Consider the following 16,017-nt stretch of genomic DNA (forward strand, 5'->3'; position numbering starts at 1 on the left):
ATAAAATTGCCCTGTCAAGGCACTGAGCTGCTGCTGCTGCTGCTGCTGCCAGTTGGCGACAATTGGTGACAGTTAGTGGCCTCCATGTGAGAGCCATAATGTGCAAGCCACCCCTTTGTCAAGAGCTCCCAACTGCTAAAAGTCCATGCTCAAATTAAAAGTTGCATAGAGTGTTTTGAAATTAGTCTCTTTATTCAAATGTTCATCTTCTTGTAAATGGTGTTGGGTTATAGCTAGCATTGGTCTTGCCCAGAGAAGGCACACTGAAATTAATGAGCATGGCTAACAGGCCCACTGATTTCAGTGGCTCTGCTCTGAGTAGTGCTTCATTTGATGCAACCCTTTGTGTCTCCAAAGTGGATATTTGACTGGTGGCATCCCATCCCTTCTTGCTTAAAACAGATGAGTGGGGGGGGGGAACCCACGTGAGGGGACCCTGTGTAGACCAAGATAGACAAATGGTATTGCACAGAATTTGTCCAACTGCTTGTTCATGTGGAGTATTAATGATTCCAGCCGAGAGCAAGATGTGGCCAAGAAACGCAGCTGTTGGCTACTCTCACAGGCCAGATTTGTTTTAATTACATAATGCCATGTACCTCTATGCTTGTTAAAGAGTCATATGGAGATTTTGCTACACATCACCCATTATCTCTAATTCAAACAGCTTGTTAGGCAACTAGTGCTGCCGTATTTGCTGTTTTTCTCTGTACCTCTGGCAAACTGGAAATGTAGGAATTTGTAGGGGGGTTTCTGAGCAAAGCAAGACCGCTCCTGCACTTCTGGTTCTGTTGACTCAAGGCAGTAGCTCGACTGCTAAGTCATTTTCAGATGCCAGCCCTGAAAGCCTAGCCAAGACATTCAGGGGCTTATTTCAAGTGCTCTACATATAATGGAATCATTTGGAATATTGCAAACCAGCAAGCTTGTACTCACTTGAATTGGCATTTGCCTGCAATATATATTTGCCTCATCACTTGGCCATCTTTTAAATTGCCTAACTGGGTATTTTAGACATCTGCTGCTTTTGCGCGTGTGTGTTTCATGAGAACATCTGCACTAAAACCACAAATGGGCAATTGTAAATTAGCATCAATTAATTGAAATAGTATGTTCAATTAAGGTTTGTGAGCAATGAGGACCGCTACCTGAGTTCCAATGGAATATTTGAATTATTGTGCAGTTCAACAGGTAGAAAACAAATTTAGCTGGCACGAATTCCTTCATATTGCACACCTGACCCACACCTATTCTGTAATGTTAGTGTGCAATATTTTTCAGGCCCACAAGGGCCCATATTTAACCCAATTCTGCAAGTTGCCACTTACATTGATTTTTTTTTTCTCCTTCTCATTTCAAAAAATTAAATGCAATTGATGCAACCTACCAGGTGTGGGTCACAGTCCATCCGCTGAAATCTGATGCAGTATGTTTTCATTATCACAAGAATGCTGATGGTGTAGGGTTGCCCTGCATTACCTCATTCCTGGTGAAAGAGAATTGAATTGTTGCACTATCAATCTTCCTAGTTGAGCTTGAAACATCATCAGTCACAACAGCAAGAAAGTATTTCAAACATGAGTTCGTGTTTGAGATTATGGGAGTTTCTTTTCATTCTTTTGCTAATTAGGGATAGGTTTTTTTTAAAGTTGGATGATGTCTTTAGATATTGTATACCTTCTTAATGTTACCTGGTTGAGAAAGAGAGGAGGGTTATTAATTTAGGAGTTGTCCATGGTCAAGTGGGCATTTTCTCCCAACAATGAAAGTATATTACCTATTTTGAAACTTTTTTTTCTGAAAATCCCAAAAAACAAAAACAAAAAAGGATTCAGTTGAGCGGAATTTGTTTTTACATTAAAATTTCAGGCTCCATTAAAAGATAACAAACTATTTCATGTAAGACTACTAGGCAGAACTAGACAAAATCTGGAAACAAGATATGATCTCATCCAGACCAAAATAAGCTACATAATACCAGACTTCCATTGTTTTACAGGGAGCTTCTTTTGAAGCCTATTTTGTATTTAGTTGGCTGTGGGCCACATTTGTCTCTCGTCCTTTCCAAATGTATTCATTTAAATGCTGCCATCTTGTGGGCCAATTAAAGTGCACGCAAATTTTTTTTTTTTTATTTACTTATGCTCATTGTTACCACCTACAATATACTGTATGATTTGCAAAAGTAGAAAATAAGCCCCATCCCCACTAATTCCCCTGACACACTACCCACTATTCCACCATGCAGCACAAAACCTCCAGGTAAAAACTTGGCAAGCCAAAAGCTTATACCGCCTAGCAGACTTCTACAAAAATAACAAACCCATATCAACACAAGAAATACAAAACAAACTAGGGAGCACCCAAATGCCCTGGCTAACACACCACCAATTACATGCCCTCTTAAACAATCCAGTAGTAAAATCAGCAGCAACTAGGCCCTTGACTACCTTTGAAAACCTCCTCCTAACAACAAAGAGACACCCGTACTTGTGAAAGTTCCCCACACATTTTAGAATCCTAATTTTCCAGGGTTCTCAAACACACAGAGAACCCCTATGAGTGCAGGAATCTCCCCATTGCACAGTCACCAACCACAAGTTGAGGGACATCTGAAATGGCAAAGCAGTGGTAGTGCCAGCACACTTGTCCTTGCTGCCACCTTCACATACTTCCTTGATACCACATTACAATGATTGAAGATGGCTACAGACCACATCTGCATTTAGGTGCACATCTGGATGCAAATTTAGAATCTGGAATGCATGGGTCTTCTTATCTGTGTTGAGGTGCAAAAAAAAAGCATTCTGAAATCAAAACATAAATCATTCTTCTAACACTGAGAATAGTCTTTCTGGAATGCTGAGAAACTCTTGAAGCACATACTCAGGAAGCAGATGGAGGAAACAGATTATTTAAATGTAGAGCAAGAATTGATGCATTGTGGATACCTTTCTGTGGTTGCCAGGTACAAATAGGATATGAAGTCCATCAAGAAATTCTCTTAATAGTGTTTTCACATGTGGAGCATTCCCTGATATTGGAAGAAACTGGACAAGATTGCTCTTATGCAAATCTCTCTGTGCACAATGGAGCTCCCATTGCCAGATTGAAACAACAGAATGAATTTGAGAAGGACGTGACATTTGTTAAACATTGGGGGGTGCTTTCCATTTGGACACTGTGTGTTAAAAGTCCAATTTATAAATGATGTGCTTTGTTGTCCATTTGTGAATTAATTTATTATGGATGTTGGTAGATCTATTGATGATATCATGATATTATTGCTCACCTGTGTCCCTGCCTATAGGCTTACCAAGTAGTAGCAACAGGCAGTTGACAACCCACCACTTTTGTGTTCCCACAGTGGCCTGGACTGCTGCTAGTTTGGAACATTGTGGGAACTTCAAAATGGCGGGCAGCTCAGAGATGGCTACTGCAGACTGTGACAATGCTCCTGCTGCTCACTGCCCACCACTGTCCGGTGGAGGAGACCACTGGTGTAAGAGGGGACCCACTACTATTGGGCACTTTGCCATGCAGCCCTCACATCTGGCACCAGCTTTTCCATCGTCCTTTCTTTTCTGGTTTCTTCCAAGCCATACTTTGCTGTTACATCTAAAGCAGCAAACTGTAGCTTGCGCTTGCCCTACAACAAGGGTTGTCAATCACAATTTGAGCTGCATTTCAGCCTTGCTCACATAGCATAGCACCATGGTATGGTGTTACGTCTGAACCAAACCATCACCCTCTAACCATTTTCAGCAAATGGTGCAAGAGCCAGATGAACATTGCCTAAAAATGTTGGGCAGACATTGACAGAGCATTAGGGACGGGTGTTCTATTTGTGGGGAGGGGTGTAAGAGAAAAATGTGCTGTTATTAACTTACCAGCGTAAGTAATTCTCTCTCTCTCTTCTTCCCATTCCTCCCTCCATTGCTGAAGAACTCCCAGCATATGGTTTCAACTGTGGTTTTGGCTACAGTTCTCAGAAGACAATCTGCCGTTGGGAGCATGACAGCCAACTGGACCTGCGGTGGGCAGTGGTCGCCAGCAAACCAGGACCCATTCAGGACCACACAGGTAAAGTAGGGTTCACAGCTGAACTAGCAGTGGCGGGAGAAAGAGAGCACTGTGTTCAAAATCAAAAGGCCTTCCAGGGAACGGTATTTCACGTTACTGAATTTCACACTGACAACAACAAAAAAGAACTGTGCTCTTTTAGGTTCCTTCCTAGGATTATGGTCAAATTGAACTGAATGTGCTACAGCTATTCCAGAGCCTTTTGTCTCCTGGATCAAGCTATATATGTTACAAATATATCTAGAAGTCCCTTAGCAGCACCTCAGGCTATCTCATGCTTGATACTTGTTACCTTCCAAATGTAATAAGCAATGGGGCATTTTGTGACCCACGTGTGCCTCAATTATTGGTCTCCTTTTCATCTATGCAAATGTCAAATGTGCTGGCTGTGACCCCCCCCCTCCTCCCATCTCCACTTTCTGCAGCCGCTCTCCCTCCCTCTTTTTACTTAATGAGAATGACAAGGAAATTAGACAAAATTGAGCTCCTTAAATTTAGAGACGCTTTCAATTGAATCCTAAGACAAGTACATTTAGTTTTATGGGGTAGAAGGGGGGGAAACTTATAATACTTTGACTATAAATGGTACTGTACAAATAAATGGCATCAAATTAAGCAAAAGGCAGTTATCTGAAACGAAGGCTGCAATAATGGGGAAAAATTGATGCAAAGTAAAATGAAATGACTTGGTGAGATCTGACATTGAAGGGAGGTTAAAAGCCATGTTAGCCATGGACTGACAAAATCTAAAAGGCATGCATAAGTTGAGCACTAATTAAGACAAAGTAGGCAGAGTTCCTGACCCAGAGCTGCAATAATATTCTTGAAATGAAAAATATTTGAACTTTGCCATCAGTGTCTGGAGGCAAGCACAACTTGTCCTTTCATTGAAAGGTTGTGGAAAAAAATGATACTTCTTAAATGTGGTTTTGTTATCATCAGGTTTTCGAGTTTCAGGTGCCTTTTACATTCCAACGCTGTAATCTGGAAACATTTTCACAGAAACCTCACAAGTTCTGGTTTCTTCTTTTCTGCAAAACACTTGGGCTTGTCTTGCCAGTTTGTAAAAGGCTCTCTGTGCCACACACCACAGCTGCTTTCTATATTTTACACAGAGAAGCGGAGCTATCAATGCATTGGGGGGGGGGGGTAATTTTAATCTAATAAATTAACTGCAAGATCACTGTAGGGAATGATTCCAGAACTGCAAGCAGTAATGTTGAGTGGCACAAGTTTTTGGGATCAGGGTACAAGATGTTTTGAATTCCTTCGGAAAATCCATGTTTCACATATGTTTTTCTGCCATCTTGCTTCCGTTAAGTATAACCGGGCCAAAATGTGCACGAACGAGTTGCTAAGGTTGCCATTTTGTTTCCTTTTGTTTGTTTGTTTAATTTATACCCTGCCATTCCTCCAGTGAGTTCAAGGCAGTGTACATAGTCTTCCTCACCCCCATTACATCTTCACAACAACCCTGTGAGGTAGGTTATACTGAGAGTTGGTGACCAGCCCAAGATTTCTCAGTGTATTTGCTGGCTGAGGAGAGCTGTGATAAGTGTAGCCTCCTATGGTCCTAGTCTGACACTCTAACCTCTACACCACACAGAGTCTCTCTTTACAAACTTGAAATTATACCGCCTCCTCCCACCAATTCCTTCTCTCATCCTGCCTGTTATTGACCCTCACTAGCTGCACCAAGCAGGAATCCACAGCAGACAGGCAGTGTATAAAAAGAAATAATAAAGAAATAAGTTCCTCTCAACTGTCGGAGCCTCCGCTACAACCAAACTGGAAAAGCTCATCCTCTGGTCGAGTCCTTCGGAATCGCCTCCGACAATGATTAACGACCTGAGCTTCTGATAAGGCTGCAGGCACGTTCCCTCATTACGCAGAGTATCCAGCAGCAGGGAAGGACGAGAAATATGAGCTACATTGCAAAGAGTTTTATTTCTCACTACGCAGACAGAAAAGAAATATACATGCTCTCTCTGTGAAAGGCAGAGAGCAATTGGAAAACAAAGGAGCAGGAAACCAGTAAACATCACATCCGTCTCCTGTCTTCCGTGAGACTTCCAACAGTCTGGAATGTCTGGAATGCAAAACAGTCTTGTGACTCCAAGCACTGCACAGTGGCACAAACAGAAACCTAACATCAACTGGGGCTTGTTTTGCTAAGCAAACTCACGGCCTCCTTCTGTGGTGCCATGGTCCCTCCAGCTTATCCTGCCTACTTATGCATGGTGTCCCATTGAGACTCTTGTCCTTTTTGCCAACACCATCTTTTCAAAACATGTTGCCCTCCAGGCATTTTGGACTACAACTCCCATCATCCCTGGCCATTGTTCACATTGACCAGGAACTGATGAGAGTTGTAGTCCAAAGGGCAACAGGTTGGGGAAGACTGGTCCACACCATCACCTGAATGATCCACAGTGCCACATGTTCTCTTTTATGGGACAGGAATACAGATGAAGGAACAACCTTGACTTACTTGAAAGGAATCGATGCAGCCAGAGGCGAGAGCACAGGGTAACCTGCAAGACGCTTCCATTGCAAATCTATTTTTCTAAAAAGGCTAGATTAGTTTTGGAATACTTGAGGTTCATCAGGCTTAAGGGAACCAAAAGCGGGCCATTATTTCTAATGCAGTATGTTTGTCACAGCAGGAGATGGCAATTTCATTTACTCACAAGCTGATGAAAACCAGAAAGGCAAAGTTGCACGGCTCATCAGCCCCATCATCAACCCGCAGAACTCTGCAGTCTGCATGACGTTCTGGTATCATATGCTGGGCGAACAAGTTGGCACACTGAGGATCAAGCTGCGGTACCAGACGCATAGAGAGTATGATCAGGTCTTGTGGATGCTGGCTGGAAATCAGGGAAACAGCTGGAAAGAAGGCCGGGTCCTGCTCCATAAGTCTGCAAAGCATTATCAGGTAGGCAAATAAATACAGGCACAAACTTTTAGCTTGAGGATAGTGGGTGTGGCTGGGGAGGCAATGTAACCTGGAATGAGTCCTCAGAGGCACAGAGAAAGGGCAGGAGAGACCATGATTTGAGTTCCCCACCCCTGATTTAAAATGATCTCAAAATGGGAAAGACTTCTCTCAGCAGAAGACCTTGAAGAGCCATTGCAGTCAGTGCTGCTCTGACTCGGTATAGGCAGGTTCACATGTTCATCAAGCCAGGGCCAAGCACCTGCTGCATTTGTGCCCTGATCTATTATGGGCATTCAGATTTTGCAGTCTGTATCCCGTGGCAGACAGTTGAGTGCAACTGTGATGTTAAACTTTTAAAATGTCGCCTTGTTTCTTCTGTAACAAGGGTTGTTTCTCACTCCAACTTCTCAGTTTCATTATCTTAAAATGTTACATAACCACCTTTCAGCCACGCTTCCATATTGTAAAACAGGATGAAAGTACAGTGGTACCTCAGGTTACATACGCTTCAGGTTACATACACTTCAGGTTACAGACTCCGCTAACCCAGAAATAGTACCTTGGGTTAAGAACTTTGCTTCAGGATGAGAACAGAAATTGTGCTCCGGCAGCGCAGCAGCAGCAGGAGGCCCCATTAGCTAAAGTGGTGCTTCAGGTTAAGAACAGTTTCAGGTTAAGAAGGGACCTCCGGAACGAATTAAATACTTAGCCCGAGGTACCACTGTACACAAATATAATAACAATACAAATAGACAGTACAAAGCTGCTGCAGCTAGAACAACTATTAAACTTTGAAAGTGTGGAAGAATTCTTAAAATAGATTCTTTCCCTGGCACTAAAAAGGTAGCAAAGTTTGTAGCAGCCAAGCCTCCTGAGAGAGTGAATTCCACAACTCCTTCACTACCTCTATTGTTGCTAATTCATAACTCCAGAAAAGCTGAGAAATCTATGATATATCTTCAGCCTTGATAGGTAGACACACAAATCATATGACTCTGTACTCTTCAGTGGCATGTTGGCCTAAGGACTGGTTAAGGATTCTGCTTCTAGCTATTAACTGTAAACAAGCAAACAAGTCATTTAATTTTTCCAGGTGATGGTAGAAGGAGAAATTGGAATAGGAAATGGAGGAATTGCAGTGGATGACATTAACTTTGACAACCACATAGCACCTGAGGAATGCCGAAGTAAGTATAATCTGACAGGAGCTACCAGATAACTCATTCAGAGCACTATTAATTCTGATAATGGCAGCTTTGTAAATAGATACAGGATCCTGCCTCTATGTAGTAAATTCTTTATAATTAGTTTTCTGACTTCAGTGTTGCTGCAGCTTACCTGGGCAGGGCATGGGATGCGGGTGGCGCTGTGGGTTAAACCACAGAGCCTAGGACTTGCCAATCAGAAGGTCGGTGGTTCGAATCCCCGCAACGGGGTGAGCTCCCATTGCTCAGTCCCTGCTCCTGCCAACCTAGCAGTTCGAAAGCATGTTAAAGTGCAAGTAGATAAATAGGTACCGCTGTGGTGGGAAGGTAAACAGAGTTTCCGTGCGCTGCTCTGGCTCATCAGAAGCGGCTTAGTCATGCTGGCCACATGACCTGGAAGCTGTACGCCAGCTCCCTCTGCCAATAAAGCAAGATGAGCGCTGCAACCCCAGAGTCGGTCACGACTGGACCTAATGGTCAGGGGTCCCTTTACCTGGGCAGGGCAAGTGTGGGGCAGAGGAGCAGTAATGAAGTTGGGGCTAGGACTACACATGGGCATGAGCATCCATGCACCCTCAACATTGCTGTCTCCTTGCTACACCCCAGTCCAGGTAAACTGCAGTAACACCCATGTCAGGAGGCTGGCTCCTTCCCAACGCACAGGCTGCTACTGGTAACAAATAGTTTTGTAATGAGTTTTTGGAGGCATACCAGAAGTAGATTTGATGGCAGCCGCCTCATGGCTTCAAATGGAGCTTGTGATGAAAAGCAGTGCTTGGGGAGGATATTTCCCCCAGAAAGGCAGCAGGTGGGGGGAAAGTGCTGCTTCCCACCAGCAACACAACCCATTCCCTCCCATCACTTTCCAGCTCGAAGACCAGAAATAAGCTTGTTAGAGGGGGAAATAGCCTTGGGAAGGGAATGCAGCGGAGAAGTGGTTGGCAAGTGAAGGATTTAGCACCCCTCCCATCTGCTATTTTTCTGCTTGAAATCATCCTCATCCTCCGTTTATACAGTACTATTTATAGCTATTACAGCTGTAGACTCCAATCCAGTTCAGCCCTTGGTGGGTGATCTTCTGAATGCATCACAATAACCACTCACATGAAGAAGCTGGTTATTTATAAGAGAGTTGCTCCCTAGCAGTCTAGAAGCTGACTTCCTAGTTAATCTCACACGCTCCTTGTCATTTAGGTGGGTTATTCCTAGATGGGATTGTGGTCGAAGGATTTATATTTCACAGTTCATACAACACATCCAAAATCCCTTGCTTGTGCTCTGTAGCCAGCAAAACTCTTTCTTGACGCTAAGGGCTGCTTGTATATGATTAAGTGTTTTATAGCACCGGGCTCCAAGATTATAAATACAATGAATGAAACATGCTAATTTTGCCTACTGATTTTCATTTTCCAGAAACAGAAGACCCCTGCTGATAACTCTCAAACTGTGCCAAGTTGGGGCAGTGGGAGGGATTTTTTTTAACCTTCCCCTCCCCCCCCTTAGCTAATTTTGGGAGACCAGTGTAATGAACAGCTCTGTCAAGCTGACATAATCATGCTCTAAGGCAGGAGGAAAATCCTCAATACCATTATTGCCAGCATGATAGCCAATCAGTATTTGTTACCCTAATAATCAATGTCAATTCTCTTTCCTTCGCCAGAGTCAAACGACGCAGGGAGCAAGAAAGCCAAAGTAGAGCCAGATATTAATCAAACAGGTACAGGGTTTAAAATAATGATTTTATTGCCATGTGAATCTTGGCAGCATATTAATTGATTTTAATCGCCATTCTAGTAAGATCTTTTCTGTGTAATATATGCAGGGCTTGATTGTGTACACAGCCCTTGTTTCATTTGTACATGGGTTTTAAAAATGTATAAAATCCCCTTGAAAGCTGTTAAGCCTGGGACAGACGGTAGCAGACAATAGTTGTTCATAGAATCAGAGAAATGTAGAGTTTGAAGTATACCCAGGGTTCATCTAGCCCAGCCCCCTGCAATGCAGGAATCGCGGCTAAAGAATCCCTGACAGATGGCCTTGCAACCTCTGTTTAAAATAGAATCATATAACTGTAGAGTTGGAAGCTGTTGTTGTTTTTCAGGACATGGCAGGTGGTGTGAGAGAGGGATCGTTGCCAGTAGTCTAGGAGCTAACAATCATCATGATGGCAGTAATCAGCAAAATAACATAAATAAAAGGCATAATAAATACGGTAGATACTGAATTATGTCCAGGCTGCTTTGCTGAGAAGTGTGTCTAAACAGTGTTGTTTTTAGGTGATAGCTAAAGTGATACCTCAGGTTAAGAACAGTTTCAGATTAAGAACGGACCTCCAGAACAAATGAAGTTCTTAACCCGAGGTACCACTGTATATACATTATTTACACAATGGGTCCCGTGTGATTGGCTGATTCAACTCCCCTCCTGGAGCCTGACTGGACTGTTCCTGCAGGCCAATCAGGTTGCTGAGTCACTTCCTCCAGGAGCCGGATTAGGCGGTTCCTGCAGACCAATCAGGTTGCTGCCTTCTAGGATCCTACCTGCCTATTGTTCTAGGATCCACGCTCAGTACATAACATGGTCCTCTAGATATCCAAATCCAAAACTGTTTCGAAACCAGCACTAGAACTGGGCCCAGAATTAAGTTAAAACACATTGAACACACCCATCCATAAAAACGGAACAAAACAACCCCCATCTCAAATGTATCAACTCCATCTTCTGTCACTGAACACACACCATTCACATCCTCACACCAGTCTTTCATTCATTCACTCCCTCAGCTTTAGATGCCCGAGTCACATCCTCACTGTTGCTCTTTGTTCCCCTGCAGGTTTTACTCCTGATTATCATGAGAACGGGGAGACTTTCAACGACAACATCTCCAGAAAGCCAGGAAACGTGCTGAAGACTCTTGACCCTATTCTAATCACCATCATAGCCATGAGTGCACTGGGCGTGCTTTTGGGGGCGATCTGCGGTGTCATTCTGTACTGCGCCTGTTGGCACAATGGGATGTCAGACAGGAACTTGTCTGCCCTGGAGAACTACAATTTCGAACTGGTGGATGGTGTGAAATTGAAAAAAGACAAACTGAACGCACAGAATACTTACTCAGAGGCATGAAGATGTAGGAGCAGCTGAAGAAGTTTTAGAGAATTGAGGCAGAAGAACATGTAACCAGCTTAAGGCTGGGGAACTGTGGATCTTCTATTACTGTACAGCCTGGAAACTGCGTTGAGGACGCTGAGCCAAGCTTTTCTCAGGAGCTTCAGTGAGTGTAACAGATATCCTAAAACTTGGACAACAATCTGTGTTAAACAATCTGAATCATGTACAGTCTACTTCTGTTTCTGTTTTAATTTGAAATAATCAAATGCTGGTGTTGAGACCAAGTATGATTGACTTAAGAAGGGATGTTTTGTTTTGCTTTCATTTTGCCTTCCCTCCCCGCCTCCCTCTTGGTTTGTTTCCTTCCTCCTTCCAGCCCCCTCTGCAACTTTTGATGAGCAAGTTTTACTTTTTACTGTGCAAAAATCCAAGATGCTGTCACAAAGTGTATTCCGGTGGGGGTCCTTTAGATGGACACGCTCTCTGTAGCTCAGTGCCCAGAAGAAGACTAAAACATTTGGGAGCAACAGCAACTTGGTGGATTCCTGAACCTGTATTTGTGTATAATTGCTTGTGTTGTGCATAGGCAATGGAGGTTTAGGGGTGCTTTTGAAACAAAACAAAAGTACTGGTAGCATCAGTACTGGTCTAGTGTGTCAGCTCTGTTTACCAAGCAATACAGTCAGAATTTTATTGATGTTTCTCAGTGTTGTGCTAAACTTTGTGCTTGTGAATTCCATACAAGAAACATGTGCCATCACCCAGAAACAACCGGCGAACCAAGTGTACTGCCTAACACTGTAACAAAAACAAAGCAAAAGTCCTTGGCACTGGCTAGTGTGTGTCCTCTCAAGTGCCTTTTTGTTTGTACTGCTTCTCATTGTGTTATCATCAACTCCAGCTTTGTCTCTCTCTCTCTCTTTCTCCAGTTAAAAGTCCTTGTCCTTATTTACTTACCCTAAGGGCTCACTGACTAATGAGAAAGTATATTTTAGCGTAAGTAAACCTTGGGAAGGCAAGGGCTTAAGCAAACGGGACAACCTGGTGGCTTGATTCTTCCACTTCCTTGTATTTCAGTTTCATGTCTCTGGACCATTTTTGTACAAAGCTGCAATATCTCCTGCCTTCCTCCTCCTTTTACGGTTCTTTCATATAGAATGTATTTTCAAATATAAGCGATCTCTCTCTTGCTCTCTCCTCCTCTTTGTCTCTATGTAGATTGTTGCATAAGCATTTGCCATTGCCAAGGAAAGGGAAATGCAGCTTTAATTTGCTGGTAATGGCAAAAATAATTTTATTAGACTTTTGTGTTGTGTTGTGTTTTGTTTTGTTTTTCTAAAGTAAGGGAAATTTCTTAACTCTACCCTCCAAAGTTGAACTTTGGGTTTTCTTGTTAACAGCATAAAGTGACAGTATCTGTTTTTTCCCCTTAAGTAAGCCATGCATTCATATTCATAGACGACAATGAATAATTTTTCCTGCAAAGTAAAGGCCATTCTTGCCATCTCTGAGCCTTGCTGTCCAATTTAAAAGTGGTCGTCTCGGTGTAGGATTGATTTGTGCTAATTAGGGTTACACTGATGCTGCTACACATAGATGGTGCTTATGTTGGCTTGATCAACAAGTTGCTTGCTAAACAAAATTCAGTACATAACATATTAATCCTAAATGAGGACAAAACATTCAAACAGAGAATGTACCAAACCACATGGGGATTTTGTTGCAAATTACTCTTCTAAGAGCACTGTGTATACAAATTATTTGTAGGTCCACGTTTTTTCCCCTTCAGGAACAGCTGACTTAATGTTGAAATTAATGTCTATAAAAAGTAATTGATAACTGATGCAGTGCATTTAGGAATTAAATGATTTTCTGAAATAAGATCTTAAATGACCACAAGAATCACCACAAGGTGATTTTGCCACCTCAGTGCTGTGCGTATGGCAAATGTTTTGTTCAAATGCACCTTGACATGGTGTGAGCTGGTATTTACTGTAGCAGAGCAAAACTTTGAAAACTATGCTTTGCTCCAGGAATATCGCTCACACAAGGCTGTATTTTAGGCTCAATATTTACCATGAGAAAAATCACCTTAACGAAACATAGCATGTGATTCAGCTTTTAGATATCCAACCTATACTGAAATTGGCTCACTTTGCCAGTTAATTATCCCAAAGGGAAGAGCAAGCTGAAATATTTTTTGACTGCACTTGTTTCATGTAATATTTAGTTGTGTTATGTAATTATTGACTCTTCTTTCGTCACATGAGCATCTTAAGATCCGTGACCTAAATGAGTGCAAACATCGTTTAAGGTTGGTGGGTTTAGTTGCAAAGATATGCACTTGGCAGAACTTGGAAACAATGAGCCAAGCTCATGTTTCGTCATTGAGAAAAACTGGTTCACACATGCATGAACATACGAATGAAGAAACTGCCTTCCACTGAGTCACACCATTGGTCCATCTAGCCTGATATTGACTATACCAACCTCCCTGAAGTTTCAAGTGAAGAAGGGTCTTTCTTAAATCTGCTGTATGATAAGCTTTTAAATCTTAAGTGTGCCGGAGATTGACCTGGGCATGTGCTCTACCACTGAACAATGGCATTTCCTTATCACTTTATCTCATCACTTCATTATTCAGCTTGGGGTGATTCTCAGTTAATTCTGTGGACTGTCTCCATAGAAGAATATTGTGTTTTGAGCTGATGCTAGATAATGTGTTAAAAAAAAAAATATTTGATGCATCATTCACACGTGTGGGTAATCACTATGAAACACGTCATAAACATGCATGTGTGAACCAACCCCAGTAGAGTACAACCTCTACTATTATTTGGTTCATATTGAATGCACCAAATGTTATTTAGTGCAGAACCAAACCCAGAAGCGGCACGTTCTCTGCTCCAGAGGACCGCTTAAAACCTTTTAAGTGACGTTGCATGGATCTTAAGTTGCTCATGTGAAGAGAGAAGTATCACAAGCCTCTCTCCGGGAGCAACATGGAAGATGCAAGCATGAATATAGACTCATGACTATCACAGAGGGGAGGGGGAAGCCCAAGTAAACTCATTCAAAAAACATTTCAATTTGTTTAAATGGATGTGGGGTTAGCTATTTGTTTTGTTCTAGTTGGAACAGTAAAGCTTTTGGCTGCAATCCACCAGGCACTGCCAGTGTGCATCCTCCATTTGTTTCAGTGTGTGCCAACTCCACGGAAACAGATCAAGCTCTACAACAGTAGTGCTTGGCGCATTGCACCCTTTTTCCTATGGCTTCATCTAAAATTTCCCGTGCCAGCAACTCAATGCCTGTGATGGGGAGCATTGGCTGCTGCGCCACTGTCACATCCTAGAATAGGGAAGGGGGAATTCCGTGAATATTATTCCAGCAGATATGTCAACATAGACCTTTGGAGCTGATGAGCCAGAGTGCAAATTTGTATGAACAGAATAAGGAAACCCCAGTGCTGGGGCTGTTTAATGCTAGAACGGAAGAACAAGGGATATGATTTCTTCAAACAGGAATTGAATGAAAACTGCCCTTTCAAGCAAAGGAAAAACGATACTGCAACTTTAGATGGAAAAGAAAGTATCTTGCACTGATAAATATATTTAAAAAATATATGTTTATAAAGTTATTAATTTGTAAAGGCAGTGTTACGAAATGTTCAGTTTATATTGTTTTAGATTGTTTCATAATTTTGAAAGTGTAAAATAACATATTTTTTTCTTTATCAAAAAAAACTTATAAAAATCTTCTGTAGTAAAATGAATTCATTTTACTGGTATATTATTGCTTCATGTTTTGTACCATCATAAAATTTTGTGCAAATTTTTTTACAGAATTTTTTTATTTTCTATGACAATATGACACTTTTAAATTGTTATTTCAAAATGAACAGCGAAGCCTTAACTTTAAATGACGTTTGTATTCTCGGACACTGAGTAGCATTTAAAAAAGGGTGGGGGGGACACATAGGATTGAATTGTAATTTAAAATTTCCAAACAATGACTACTACATTCCAAAGAAACAGTTGAATTAAACATTTTCATAAAATACCCCATACCTTCATGACTTTTATTATGCTTACAGCTGTACTGGTTTTAAAAAACAGCTTGCCTTTTAAAAGCATCTTTTAACAAGCACAGATGTTAAGATTCTCATCTGCTAGTCTGAAAACTTGCCTGAAAACAGACTAAAACAAAGCAGCACTGAAGGCAATTCCATGTTCAAAATCCACTTCTGGAATGTCCCACATCACATTATGAAGACCGGCTTTAGCTATCAACTATTCAACTCAAAGTTCCTCACTGAGTGAGCTTGCCACAGATACCCCGGACAACACAATCTTTGCACTGAAACATTTTTTTTCTGTGCATGGATGAGCCTTTTGCAAAAGCCAACTGAATGGGAGAAAAGCAGACCACTGCCAGAACTTCCCATTTCATAGAATCAGAGTTAGAAGGGACTCCAAGGGTCATCTAGTCCAGTGCAAGAATCTTAGCTAAAGTATCCATGATGACAGATGGCCACCAACCTCTGCTTAAAAACCTCCAAGGAAGGTTGGTGGCATGGAGGTCCTAGCTGTCAGTCCCATAGGGATGCTGGACAGGCAGGCAGGCAAGCAAGCAAGTGGCTATGAGAACTTACCCTAACAGAAAATGGACTCCTCT

The 16,017-nt window shown here is 42.0% G+C and overlaps 1 protein-coding gene across 3 annotated transcripts in view; it reads left to right on the top strand.

Annotated features, from left to right (window-relative positions):
• Positions 1 to 15,402, top strand: part of NRP1 (neuropilin 1) — a 126,876-nt gene extending 111,474 nt beyond the window's left edge. For 2 of the 3 annotated variants that reach the window (XM_079996454.1, XM_079996453.1), the window contains exons 13-17: positions 3,946 to 4,083; positions 6,750 to 7,021; positions 8,118 to 8,211; positions 9,890 to 9,946; positions 11,063 to 15,402. In XM_079996454.1, the coding sequence (XP_079852580.1) occupies positions 3,946 to 4,083; positions 6,750 to 7,021; positions 8,118 to 8,211; positions 9,890 to 9,946; positions 11,063 to 11,355 (854 nt within the window). In that variant the 3' untranslated portion in view covers positions 11,356 to 15,402. The remainder of the gene's footprint in view (positions 1 to 3,945; positions 4,084 to 6,749; positions 7,022 to 8,117; positions 8,212 to 9,889; positions 9,947 to 11,062) is intronic. The other variant, XM_079996455.1, reaches the window with a different exon arrangement.
• Positions 15,403 to 16,017: the final 615 nt, after the last annotated feature.

This window comes from Podarcis cretensis, assembly GCF_951804945.1.
Source record: "Podarcis cretensis genome assembly, chromosome: 12".
Taxonomy (NCBI): Eukaryota; Metazoa; Chordata; class Lepidosauria; order Squamata; family Lacertidae; genus Podarcis; species Podarcis cretensis.